Source organism: Brettanomyces nanus, chromosome 3 (assembly GCF_011074865.1).
Source record: "Brettanomyces nanus chromosome 3, complete sequence".
NCBI classification, from domain to species: domain Eukaryota; kingdom Fungi; phylum Ascomycota; class Pichiomycetes; order Pichiales; family Pichiaceae; genus Brettanomyces; species Brettanomyces nanus.
This window is the reverse complement of record NC_052376.1, coordinates 294,818-308,855: the sequence shown is the minus strand read 5'-3', so window position 1 is coordinate 308,855 and position 14,038 is coordinate 294,818. Positions and strand designations below refer to the sequence as shown.

Below are 14,038 nucleotides of genomic sequence, written 5' to 3'. Positions count from 1 at the left end.
TAAGTAGGCACTTTCTTATATAATTTATGTCTCTGAAAATGATATCAAGAGAACCTCACCAATTAGACACCTAAGGGTAATGAAATCAATGACCTAAGCAAGACGAAGGCAGATATAATCCTTTACCCAAAAGAGAAATCTACGACAAGCACTGAAAATTCGCGAATGAATCTAAGCGGACATCGAGTATCAATTCAGCTACTTTATTCCTTTCCTTTCTTTATCAATACATAGTTCTTTCATTCCTCTCTATGCCTACTCCTCTCCTTTCTTCGATGCCAAAATACGATTGGCTAGACGATGAGTCGACTATATCGGGAGATGCGAAAACCAATCAATACACCCCTTTTTTTGAGCCAATAGTTCATAGTTTTCAGGATGGTGGATACAACCCTAATGTGTCATATCATTACAATCCTGCGGCATCGCAATATCATTATGGTGTGATGCATCCTATGAAACCGTTTCGTCTTATGCTCACGGATCATTTGGTGTTAGCTTATAAGCTTTACGAGAAGATGGATTGTTATATGCCTCGAAGGGCTACAGAAAAGGAGCTACTGGAGTTTCATTCAGAGGACTATATTAAATTTCTGCAGTCGGTAACTCCAGATAATGTACAGAAATTTTCTGAACAGCTCAGTAAGTTTAATATCAACGACGACAATCCTGTGTTTGAAGGAATGTACGACTACTGCAGTCTGTACGCAGGTGCTTCCTTAGATGCATCGCGGAAATTGATCAGTGGAATGAGTGATATCGCCATAAATTGGTCTGGTGGATTGCACCATGCTAAGAAGTACGAGCCAAGTGGATTTTGCTATGTGAATGACATTGCGATGGCCATATTGAACCTATTGAGGGTGTATCCAAGGGTATTGTATATAGATATTGATTTACATCATGGAGATGGCGTTCAAGAGGCATTCAATCTTACAGACAGAGTGATGACTGTGTCTTTCCACAAATACGATGGATGGTTTTTCCCAGCAACAGGTAATTATGACGAGATAGGTATTGGAAACGGCAAACATTTTGCTCTTAATGTGCCGCTACGCGATGGTATAGACGACGAGTCATATATAAGGCTTTTCAAATCTGTGATGGAACCTGTCATTACGAAATTTAGACCTTCGGCGATTATCCAACAATGCGGAGCTGATTCTTTGGGTCATGATAGATTGGGGGGATTCAATTTGAACATTAGAGCACATGGAGAGTGCGTCAAATTCATCAAAAGCTTTGGCATTCCAATGATTTGCGTAGGAGGAGGTGGCTATACGCCACGAAATGTGAGTAGATTGTGGTGTTACGAGACAAGTGTCATGACAAATGTTGAATTAAACTCTAGACTACCAGACAACCTCCCCTTCCGGTCGTTTTTCAAACCAGATTATTCATTGCATCCAAACCTAGGTGGTGGTATCAAAAATAAGAACACCAAGGAATACTTAGAGAGCATGAGATGCCATGCATTAGAGAATCTACGTTATTTGGATGCTGCTCCTTCTGTTCAGATGCAGGAGATTCCTCCTGACATTCAGAACATTGATGATGAGGAAGAAAAAGACATAGTTGATAGATTGGAGAAAGAGAGCGCAAAATCACACTATATGAACGAACAGAGATACTGGATATCATCGAAAGATGATGTGAGACCGGGCGAATTGGTCGATTAAGTAAATGTATTATTAATGTATATTAGGTGAATGGCACAGAATCATCTTCATTGTCGAAGAGATGCTGACTACTGTAGTCGAACTTACCCCGTTTCTGCAGTGTCCAAACTTTGACCAAACGAGTCAACATGATTTTACTTGAACCCACCCCAAGACTCATCAGGGCATTGAAGCAACAGTCAATGATCAACTTTTGTTTCGGTTCTATGCAACACAGCCCACACATAAAGAGAGGCCACTGCACCATGACTAAGCGATTATCAAACTGATAATAAAGATACTTTTCAAACTGAATCTCCTGTTTTCCTAAACATACTTTGAAGCGCTTGTTCCCACCACGGATATCTCTATCATTCCGCAACTCGTATTCTTCTTTTATATGAAGACGTTCGGGTGCATCATCATTCGTAGTTTCGAAGTCAGAGATTAATCCACTGCTGTTTTCACTGTCATTCACATCGTCAGCTGATTCATTCTCAGGATCATTGCTTTCATCATCGTTACTTCCTTCGGGCTCATTATAGTAGACCCTAAGGCTTTCCAGATTTTCATCGCTCACACTATCTCTATACGTAATTAAACAATGCAATCCAGACATCATTCTCTCCACGACACCTTGAACCAAAGAGCTCTTGATAGATAATCCTTCTTCTGAAAAGAAGTGCGGACCTGTTAACACCTTTAGCAACGTGGCGTCAACATATAGCTGCTGAGAAAGGTCAAACCAACTGTACCAGTTTTTGTTATCATCATTGGAGCAGGTATTTTTGTTAGTGTTATGAATATAGCCGGATAACACAACATTGACACCGGTAGGATTGTTATAGTGGTAACCTTTAGTATTCAAAGGATGGTAGGGCGATTGTATTAGAATTCTGAAGGGGGCTTTGTTGCCCACGATGGTGAATGAGCGAGCCTTAGAGATCTTGGCCACTAGACTGACTAAGTACTCGTTTCGGACGTTACCACAAGAATTGAGGACATCATTGATACGAGAATCAAACTGTTTGGTAGAAAACTTCCTCAAACTTTCAACTGCAACCACTATATCGTTAATAATATCGATGACATCATCATTATATCCAATATAGAGGTCATAGTTGACCAACTTTTTAATCCTATGGCCATCAACAACGATATAATTTTCGTCAGCATCACACTCGTTAGGTGCACCTTTGGGACCATCCGATTCTGATTTATCAGTAACAGGGACAATATCTGTCTTCTGCAATATGGGATTATCCAAATTATCTACATGATAACCACCAAATAAAAAACCAAACTTCTTTAATGCCATACCAACATTGGAATTTGTACTCTTAATAACCTCCAAAAAGTCTTGTAACTCGTCAAAATCGTGAATGGTACCACCGTTATAGGCTGTAAGACCAGCAAGAGTCTCCATGGAATAAAACCAAAGCCAGACAATGACTAAGGCTAAAGACATCGGTCTAAACTTGCAGTACTTGAGAAGTAAATCCTTGGCACCTTTCAAATGAGCTCTCCACTCAGAACCTTTATTTCCAGAGCAGTCTGATGCTAAAACTAAGATAGTGAGAAGCAAAGACTCAATATTACCAAAAATTTGAGGTTTAGAATGCATAATAGTACTCAATGATTTTAAGCAAGAAGAAAGGTAGTAGGATCTAAACTTTCTATGATACGTTAGCTTCTCGCGTTGAGAGTCCCCATCAGTGATGGTTCTAGCAACTTGATACATTTTATATTTGGCAGCGATGGCCAAAAGTGCAAAAAGAAGATGTGGGGCAGGTTTAGCCTGCGAAAGAAAACAACTAATATAAGCGTTGTTAAGAAAGGAGGTTGTAAATGGAAGGAAATTCATGTGGATCTTTGTGACAAATATTTTGAGGTAGTTGATGTGTAACGAGGTCAATTTCCAGTTGAAGAACTTAGCCAGCGAGACAAGATCACTTATATTGATAGTATTATTGAGCACGTGAAGGTACTCAAAGCGACTGGGAGAATCTGACATCAAAATAAAAAGGGGAGGGGAAGGGTATGCGACCAAGGATGAACTTGAAGTGGTTGAGGTAGAAGCGGCTGAGGTAGAAGCGGCTGAGGTAGAAGGGGTAGTTGGCGACTTAATAATATAAGTGGAATCATCCGCTACAGAGGCTAGTAAAGCCATTGAATTCACAGAAGCTGAAGATGCAGCAAAGCACTCATCCTGTGATTCCTCCCTAACGGGAGAGTCTACCTTGGTCTTCGTCAACCGTTTCACATAGTTCTCATCGGATTTCGGAGAATTAGAAACCACATTTTCTGAAGGATAGGAGGCTGGGACAGGAGAAATTTCTGGAACACTGTTCCTACAACTGCCACGCTGAGCTGGAAACATATTATTATCAAAATGTTGGCTGTAGGTTCCGAAGTCAAACCCAAAATGCTGAATCATGTCGTTTAAATCGGAAATGACATTACTGGCACCGTTAAGAAGATTCTCGTTTATCTGATTCTGCTCACCCACCGGAATGATAGGATTATTAAACACCATCTGTGAAGGATCAGGCAGTTGAAACGTTGAAGGATTATTGCTCTGCGGTATCTGTCGAGAAGAATCCCTAACCAGTATAGATGGCCTCTCTAGAAATGGTTCACTGGAGCTGGCGACCGAAGAAGTAGTTGATGGAGGAACCGTAGAGGAATTATTCAAACGAGAAGCCGAGGAGAGACTGCCTTCAATTGCACTTACGGGGAAGTTAACGAGCTTACTCCTATTGACCGTGAAGCTTCGGGCTCTATTGAACTTGACCAAATTCTCGTAGGTACATACCTTGTTTAAACGGCGGCAGTTCCAGCATTCTGGTTTCTTTTCATCACATTTTATCTTCCGTCTCTTGCATTCCAGACACCCACTTCTGGAATATTTTCGTTTCTTTGTGGGCTTCCTGCTGGAAGATTTCATCGGGAAAGTGGTCTCAGCTGGAATAGGCACACTTGGCGGAGAGAACTGTTTACTGCTGTTCATAGCGCTCAGAGTATCCGTCGTATCGGTACTATCCATCGTATCCGTGGAAACTACACTATTCGCAGTGGATATAATAGATGTATTACCCACAGTCTGCGTGGCATTCAGATCTGTTCTTATTTCACTGTCTCTACTCCCGGACAGCTTTCCTTCACCCAGATCCGTGGTCAATGAGGGAACCATAGTTCCACAAACTAAAAATTATTCCGATATTGTGCCTCCGAGAAGCAGCTGGATGACTGGTCTGTCCTGAAAGATGAACAGACGAACAGACGAACAAACTTCCCTATGGCCCGACATTGATCCGATCTCCTATAGTATACTGAGGCCGACCTATACCCACACGTCGATTGACTCATATATAAGTAAAAGAGTGAATACGCGAAAAGACAAAAAGAGAGAAAAAAAAAAAGAGAAACCACTCAGAAAAATATGCTGAATCAAACTTCGTCACAAAAGAAGATGTAGCTCCTTTGTATTAACATTCATATTTAGTTTGCCCGTGGTCGTTCATTGACTGATTGATCAATAACTCATCACCTGTTGTGTAACTGGTGTATAAGACACCCGTGAATATTGCCGACATTGCACGTTCATTTATCATTGTCGCGTACTTGTCCTGATCACATGTCATCACAACAAAGCTCTTCGTCCCAGGGGATCTCATATAGGAAGGCCTCTTCCGGAACTCCTACTTCTCCATCTGGGTTTAACTCTCCAACGGTTTCCCACAAATCACACAAAAACAAAAGTATGCCCTCATCACCTGCCGAATGGCAGAGATACATACCTCCTCTAGGGCCATCTAGCCTCAAAAAGGGTGCAACTGCAAGTTCAGGTAACACCACCACTTTGGCCGCTACTAATCCAAGTGGAACACCAAATTCTATGATCTCTTCTTTTGTAGGACATAGTCATCGGCCTTCTGCTGGTCATTCTATTAGGATTGATCCCTCTGGTCGTGAGAATGGTGTACCAAATGGTGTGCCAAATATTGGCTCAAACAGAGGTCCAAAGGTGTATTCGAATACTCGTCCAATTGGCGGTCCAATTGGCAGTCCAAACGTCCCCCCAAACGTCCTTCCAATTGGCAGTCCAAACGTCCCTCCAAACGTGCTTCCAATTGGTAGTCCAAACGTCCCCCCAAACGTGCTTCCAATTGGTAGTTCAAACGTCCCTTCAATCGGCAGTCCAAACGTCCCTCCAGATAGCCATCGAAACAATCGCCAGAATTTTACACAACCTTCAACTCTTTCCAAACTGCCGCGGCAACAGGTTTCGTCCCCGCAAACAGCCACTCATAATCGTCAACATACATCACCTTCCTGTGCCTTCGATACTCAGAAACATAAAGGACCGAAGTACTGCTACGCTTGCGGTAAATCTATAATTGGCACACTAGTCCGGGCTATGGATCGTACATACCACATAGATTGCTTTTGTTGTTATGACTGCGGCAAACCATGCTCAGGCAAGTTTTTTGCTGAAGAAATAGAAGTTCCTGCGTCGAATGCAGGAACAGACACCGATCCAATCAAACCCGGTGTGCCCAATACTACCACAAAGCTAATTCAAGTACCTTTATGTGAATACGATTATTTCAGACGGATAGACTTAATATGTTTTACTTGCAACAAGGCCATAAGAGGCTCCTATATTACAGCAGTTGGGCGTAAGTATCATCCTGAGCATTTCTATTGTGAGATATGCCACAAAGTGTTTGAAACAGAGGATTACTATGAACACGAGGGACAAATTTACTGCCATTATCATTACTCCCGCATATACGCGGCACATTGCGAATCTTGTAAGTCCGCCATTCTTAAACAATACGTGGAGATGCATCGAGGAGGTAAAGAGCAGCAATGGCATCCGGAGTGCTTTATGATCCACAAGTTTTGGGGTGTTGATGTCACGGTTGACTGTATTGGTCTTGATAACCTACCAGCAAGTCTGATAGAAATCGCAAAGGCTGATGAAAAGGTAATGACTCCTAAGATCCTTTTTGAGGTTGAACATCGGCTGGAGCAAATGATGATGTTTATTTGGATGACACTCTCGGAGTTTGAGGAATCCTGTGCTGCTTGCATTTCAGATATGCTTCACTCTGCCACAATTGACGATAAACTACAAGGGTTACTTGCAGCAGGTAAGCTGGTGCTGAAAATTGATTGTTTATTTAAGGGAATTAATGTCCTCAATGACTACGCTAACAGTTGCCACATCCAGATTGACTATGACTCAGACCGTTATCGCAGCTTGTCTGCGCTTACCAAAGAACCTCGTAGTTTGTCTTCCAAGCTGATGTCTTATCTAACTTTTCTCAGAGATACTACCAAGACAAAACTTGCCACGTCCAAGTACTCTCGGGAGTTACTTTCACTCATTTCTACCATGGCTCATTACATTAAGCTTATTTCAAGAAATTCGTTGATGCATGCACTCGAGTACAACAGACTTACAAAGTCCACATTGGCTACTGACAAATATTTGCGGGAGGTTTCTGTTCACGACTTAGTGCCGAAAGACGTGTTTCCCAATTTGGAAATATCAGCAAAGGCAAAGGATCAATGTTCGGAGTGCGGCAAGAGCATTGAGGCACGCTGCTTTCAATTTGATGAGATGAGGTGGCATCCAGAATGCCTGAGATGTTCAAAATGTGGTAAGTCTCTAGCGAATTCGTCAGTTATCAATGAGTTGGCATTTAATAGAGGTAAAAGTAGCATTTTGTGCGAAAGCTGCGCCTCCGAAGATGTCGATGCAATGACAGGGTTCCACGAAGTGTCAAAATATTCACAGTTGGTTTACTTGCTGAAAATTGCATTAGTTAGATCTAAGTACGCGATGCAAAAGCGGGGACTTATCGAAAAGCACGGTAAGGATGCAGGCCTACAGCCTAATGACAGATACTCTCTGCAGGTATCCGATATTAAGCGCATGCGCTCTTTGAGACAAAACAGAAAGATTGGCAATGCTACTAATGAGATCCGTAAATCGATCATTTTGGAAGCCCCTGAGGGTTTCGTAGCGGATCAAGAGGAAGCAGATGATAGAAATATTATTCCAGAACTTCCAGAAGAGGAGGAAGTTAATAAGAGCGAAGAAGCACCTGGAAATAGAACTCCCAAAAATTATATTCCTGGAGCAGCTTCTCATAGCATTAGAGAGATACGCGACTCAGATTCTAGAACCAATAGCATTATATCTGCGCATTCAACCATGTTCTTGAAAAAGAACAGGTCATTAGGCCGCAAAGGTTCCAAGAGACTTCGGATAGAAGATGTGCCTATGAATGCTAAGCCTACAAACGTGAACCTAGACGAGACTTCGAATTTGTTGAAGAACGAGAAAGGACTTACATTGGACGACATTCCGAGAATTGTTTCATCTGAGCAGGCTCGTGAGTACAGACCAAATGCCTTCAGATTCCAGAAGAGGAACTATGAGACGGCAGCCTCAACTATACCTGCATCGAAATCCGTTCAAAAACGGATTAGTGATGTTCCTAGTACTATCAGCATTCCTTTGAATGAAGCAAGGAGTAGAGATTCATCGATCCAGAGTAGTATGTTGACCACAGAGGCTGAAAACTCTACAGTAACAGTCATAGCATCTGACTATCCTAAACCTTTCGTTTCTAATGTTAAGAGTGACGGAGTGGCGGTGGCTGCAACAGTATCAGCTCATTTGTCAGCTTCGGCTGTTTCAGGATCACATGATAAGAGATTCTCGGAACTAACCCCCATACAGCATGACTATATGCGTCATGTGGCGGCCTTTTCGCTTCACAAGATCCTGGGTGACGAACTAACGCTTGAAGATTGCTTGTCGTTTATTGATATTCGCAAAAATCCATCATTTTGGGGTAAAATATTCGGAAGTTCGAAGAAAAACTCTTACAATGACCTCCACAAAGTATTTGGAGTTCCATTGGAAGCAGTGGCGGTGAAATACGGTATTGATAGTGATTTGGGTATTGGGCCAGAAAAATTACGGATTCCAACGCTTGTGGACGAACTCATCAATGCCATGCATACGAAGGATTTGAGCGCAGAGGGTGTTTTCCGGCTCAACGGCAATATTAGACGGTTAAAGAAACTTATGACATCTATCGATGAGCATCCAGATGCAGTACCAGATTTATACAGCGAAAATGCTATTCAGTTAGCAGCTTTGCTCAAAAAGTTTGCACGTGGTCTTCCAAATCCGCTGCTCACGTTCAAGCTCTATGACGTGTTTATATTATCACAGAAGTTTGCGGAAGAGCCCAAGAAACGAGATAAAATTCTCAAGCTTGCTTACTGCATGCTGCCCAAAGTTTACAGAGATCTTACCGAGGTGCTTCTTTCATTCCTTAATTGGGTAGCCACATTCAGCCACATCGACGAAGAGACGGGCTCTAAGATGGATATTCATAACTTGGCAACCGTTCTGACTCCAAACATCTTGTATTCGAGGCCTAAAATCACCAACAAAATGCCAGACTCTGCTGATTTGATTCCAAACGGAGAAAATCACTTCTTGGCTATTGAAGTGGTCAATACGATGATCGAGAACCATGATGATTTGAGTATCATCCCCACAGATCTCTTGAAACTATACAAGAAGGCTGGCCTGGATGCCATTGCTCCTTCAAAGGATGGTTTCACTACTAAAGAGATTATTGCTAAATGCAGAGCCGCGTACGATAAAAAGCCAAGCATTCTTGAGAAAATAGTTTAATAAAACCTTCGTGTATTCTTAATACTTTGCTGAACAAAATTGATAAGGTTAATCAGTAGTGGTTGGTTCTGAGCCTTCATATACAATGCTGGTGGGCTGCATGGCTCCTCTGCCCAAGAATCCCATCATTACCTTAAATCTATCACTGCTTCCCTCCAAGCTGGCTTTAAATAAATCGTTATTATTTCCCACCTCTTCTTGCTGTTTCTTCAGGACGGTCATTGCATCAAGCTCCGAGGAGCAACGCGGACAGACAATATAGTTAGAGTCTCCGACTCCGTCCTGCTGCTGGCCATTTGAGGTTAGGAGACAGTGCTCATGGAAGGAATGGGAGCATTTAAAGTGAACTATAGGGAAGCTCAACGGTTGACCACAACTGGCACACTTCGTTTGGTTGACAGTCTGATTCTTATGGATCAAGTTGTCCACATCCTTTTCTATTTTTTTGGAATCTTTCTTATAAAACTCAATCAACTTGGCATTGTTATTGATTTCCAGCTTCTGGCGTTTGATGTAGCTGAGAAGATACTGCTTTACAAGTCCCAATTTGACAAAGCCGTTACTGTTAAGGCTGAGTTGTTTGATTAGCTCAAGAGGAGTCATAAGCTTTGCACTTTCGAGCTTCTTTATCAACGTTATAATTCTCTCTTCACCGATAGTTTTGTAGACCACTTCGTCAGACGTATATATTGACAATCCAAGTCTGTATAAATCAGGTTCCTTTTCTCCAAACCTCTCTATAATATTGTATGACTGATTGTAATGTTCCGACATGACCGCCGAGCGGAAAAGGTCCAATCCAAATCCCTCAGAAGATTCATCTGCAGCCTCTCGTATCAGAATTTCACCCTCATTGAATTCAGACACAGAAGAAAGTAATAATAATCCAGTTTTTTCCTCCAATGTCCAACCGTTTTCGTTTTGGATGGTCTTCAATAAGCCTTTGGCCTTTGATTCCCACTGATCTTTTTCGTCTGGGGATTGACTGTCCAATGCAAGTGTAAGATACATCTCGTATAAAGCCGTCATAATATCCTTCTTATCTTTCTCGTTACCTCCAAACTTCTCATAACTTTCAATACATGCTTCCAAGAAGATGACCAACTCGTTAGGATGGTTGACAAAGTGCTGAAAGATAATTTTGGGACGAGGAGGAAGATAGGTAGGAGGCTTGTCTTGGGAAAGCAAAGTTGAATTACTACCATCCTCTTTAGAACCAGAATTCATAAATGCAACAAACTGCCTGTAGGAGTTTAGAATAGGAGATTCAGAACTTTTAGATGACGAATTGCCCGCTGAATAGATGGAAACTTGATCGATATCAAAAGAAGGATCAGGCTTATAGAGGCCAGTGAATACCTCGATGAGAAGCTGTGTGGTGTCATTGGGAAGTTTATCTAGCAAACTTTTCACATTAGACAATAGTACACGCAAGAGATCATCAATGGCAAGCCCCTTGATGTATTTCATGGTGTTCTTGGGACTTTTTAAATCGTTCAGCTGTATATCCACAACAACAGAGGGTAAATTAAACTTCTTGGCAATGAAAGCCGCCAATTGGTAGTACTTACTTTGACGGCATAGATTGATGACTGCCATCATGTCAAAGCTCCTATGTGGATTGATAACTTCAAAGTCCTCATTGACGTCTGTATTCTCAACAAAACTACGAATCATATCATCCTGCTTCAGCTTGCAATAGGAGGAGAAAAGTAGCGTCACGTGGTCGGAAGTGGATTTACCCAAATCTATGAGCTTGCACAAATACTTCGTCAAATAAGGAATTTTAGAGCTCTCCTTATACTTTTGAATAACCTCACTGGTCTTCCCCAAGTTGACGCATTGCACATAATGTTCCATAGCTTCTGCGTACTCATCCCTTGCATATAAATAGTCACCATATTGCTGCTGGATCTTCATTACTACTGTGTCGTCTATCTCGCCTTCTCCCGCCAGTTTAAGGGCGGTAGGGAAAAGATCTCTTTGGACTAAGATATCGAGTTTTTCCAATATAGGCTTCTCGTGTAACCGGTACAAAACACCATCAGATGTAAACACGTATAGATCGTTCCATAAAGAAAACACCTCAATGGCAGTGCTCGCTATGGTCCGACTAAAAGCCAAGAACTTGCCAACAGTATCCACCACCATCATGCTATACGTGGAGAAAGTGGAAGAACCATCAAATAATGCATCTGTTGATGTCACCAAAAGAAGATATCGATCTCCAAAAGCATGTAATCTCTTCTTAGACACCTCCAGAAGAAAATTGTTGGTTCTTCCTCTTGAATTATAGAACTGGAGAGATTCTTGTCGGGCCACAACAAGCGTTTTAAAACCACCCTTTATTAAAAGATCACTACAGTTAATATCTGCACCTTGCTGTTCCTCTAGCACTTTCTCAGGCTTTCCTTTGTTCCTTCCAGACGTTGGAACAGTGATAATCTTGGATATCGTAGTCACATAGAGAAGCGTATCATCTCTAAAATGGACGCCAGTAACTGGTTCTTCACTCTCATACACAATTCTTTGTCTGGAACCACGGTCATGTAGTAAATCCCCTCTGACAAGGATGACAGTACCGTTGGCAAAGCCAAATGCCAAGACGGAGAAGTCAGCAGAACTGGCAAAACATGTCATTGGATAGTTATTTACTCCATTTGTGACCTTACACAGCGTCAAATAGTCGGAATTGTAATCAATTGGTTTCGTTTTATCGGAATTGAGCAAGGTGTTGATGTTCCAGAGTTTTAAAGTGAGAGGCTGACCTTGTGTCTCGGCTATAGAGCATAACATTTGGGCATTACTGCTCCCGGCATCGATATAACACATCTTTGTAATGGTCCAAAGTGGATCATAAGCGGTGAAGCTATTAACCAATTGAAATGAGGAGTCGGCGAATTTGATGAGGGCATCTTTGGATGCTAAAACAAGGTATTTCGGAGTAGAGCAGATAGCACTTACCGAGGAATCTGAGTAGAGGGCTTTTCCTTCCTTCGAGCCGTAATTAGGGTCCTGAATCGGCACACAATCAAAAAAGGGAAATTTCCTCCACGAGGAGAGTGACATCTGATGAGAAAAGTGGGTGAAGAAAGCACAAAAGGAGGGAGGGAGGGACTCGGTGATTATGTGATTGTTAAATTCTCACATATCTCTCGCTAGATCTATACCTGGCACCGCCACATAAAACATTTACTCAGCCACATACGATATGAAACACAGCTGAGTCCATGGATCTGCAAAGATGATCTAGACAAGTTGCGGAGGAGATGATGGACAGAGATATAAAGGGAAGATTAAGCAACATAAATACGAAATGAAGCAGAAGAATCTTTAGCTTTTCCTCTTGCCCTCATTTGGTATGCATCTTCGTCAGCTTAGCAACTGGTCTGCGCAATCATCAGTCTACTCAAAAGACAAACAAGCATCTGAGTTCGAGTCACCAAATTCGATTAACGAAGAAATAAAGTATTTTAATCCCTACATTCCTGTTGCTGTATTTCATAAAGGAAGGTGTTCCACAGAAAGCTTTTTTAATGGTATCCACAATCCTTATTCCAAATCCCTTTGGTACTATTCACGGGGAGATAACGGAGAGGAGATAAAAAAGATTCAAGAACGAACAAAGGCAACGAAAAAGTTAAGCAATAAGAATATACTGGAACAAAGGTTGCAGTTATCTGATGAGAAGATATTTGATGAAGAGGATAAAGAGAATACGGCTCCTCAATTTCCTAATTGGGTCGCGAAGGAGAGTTCGAAGGATTTAAAGGATCTGTACTCTCATAAGTTGCTTCCTCAGGTTCCCAGCAAAAAACTCAAATACAATTCAAAGATACCTATTTTTCTCTTCAAAATTGTTGAGATCGCCAGATCTGGTCTGAGAAGCATTAAATTGCTTGAGGGATTGGAGGAGTCGTTTGATGAATATGTGAAACAAAATATGATAGTGACAAGCCACTACCACAAATTAATCATCTTTGGAAATGTAAAAACTCTTATTGGTGTCAATCAAATTTTTATCAACAAGTTGGAAGCGATGGATGGCAATTATCTTGCTGCAGTGGACGACTACTTCAATCGAGTACTCAGAGTGTATCCTTCTTATGTATCGCACTATTCACTACGTGAGAATATGGTACTACGTATGCAACAAAATGATGAAAATCTTGAGGAATGGTTTGATTCAATTCAGAGCTTGCTTCTGGTAAACGGTTATTCATCTTTACTGGTTGCGTTAAAAGCTCCAATCGATACATTCATTGAGTTATTGGACTTTCTGGAAGAGAACCTCAATTTCAGAGAGCCGGAACAGCTTAGGATTCTTAATCTCATTGTAAGAATTAGGGCTAAAGTTCGTGAAACAAGTAAAGAAGAACAGAGAAGAGTGCTGGGAAATGAGCACTTGATGACTTCTTTTGAAGTACCATTGTCGTGGAAAAAACACAACAAGTATAAATGGAAAGAAATCAGTCGAATATCGTTGGAAGGACAGGTAATCTTCTTTCTTCGGGATCGGCTTAAGAGTTCTTTAGTAGAGTTTAAAAAAATAGAAAAAACTGGTGACACTACAGACATTGAATCAAGTCGGACAGCTACTTGGATCGAATTTTAAGATGGCAACTATTTTCGACAACTTCTACTTACA

General features: G+C 41.5%; 4 protein-coding genes across 4 annotated transcripts; 2 read left to right on the top strand and 2 right to left on the bottom strand.

Annotated features, from left to right (window-relative positions):
• Positions 1-251: 251 nt before the first annotated feature.
• On the top strand, positions 252-1,679 carry HOS2 (histone deacetylase; the record flags this gene model as incomplete). Its single annotated transcript, XM_038923071.1, has 1 exon — positions 252-1,679. One exon carries the CDS (start codon positions 252-254, stop codon positions 1,677-1,679), a length of 1,428 nt encoding a protein of 475 aa, XP_038778999.1.
• Positions 1,680-1,701: 22 nt separating this feature from the next.
• On the bottom strand, positions 1,702-4,851 carry FOA43_002787 (uncharacterized protein; the record flags this gene model as incomplete). The annotated part of the gene is made up of 1 exon (XM_038923070.1): positions 1,702-4,851. The coding sequence occupies one exon, from the start codon at positions 4,849-4,851 to the stop codon at positions 1,702-1,704; it is 3,150 nt and encodes a 1,049-aa protein (XP_038778998.1).
• Positions 4,852-6,078: 1,227 nt separating this feature from the next.
• Positions 6,079-9,390, top strand: FOA43_002786 (uncharacterized protein; the record flags this gene model as incomplete). The annotated part of the gene is made up of 2 exons (XM_038923069.1): positions 6,079-6,085; positions 6,164-9,390. The coding sequence occupies 2 exons, from the start codon at positions 6,079-6,081 to the stop codon at positions 9,388-9,390; spliced, it is 3,234 nt and encodes a 1,077-aa protein (XP_038778997.1).
• A 48-nt stretch (positions 9,391-9,438) lies between these two features.
• Positions 9,439-12,459, bottom strand: FOA43_002785 (uncharacterized protein; the record flags this gene model as incomplete). The annotated part of the gene is made up of 1 exon (XM_038923068.1): positions 9,439-12,459. One exon carries the CDS (start codon positions 12,457-12,459, stop codon positions 9,439-9,441), a length of 3,021 nt encoding a protein of 1,006 aa, XP_038778996.1.
• Positions 12,460-14,038: the final 1,579 nt, after the last annotated feature.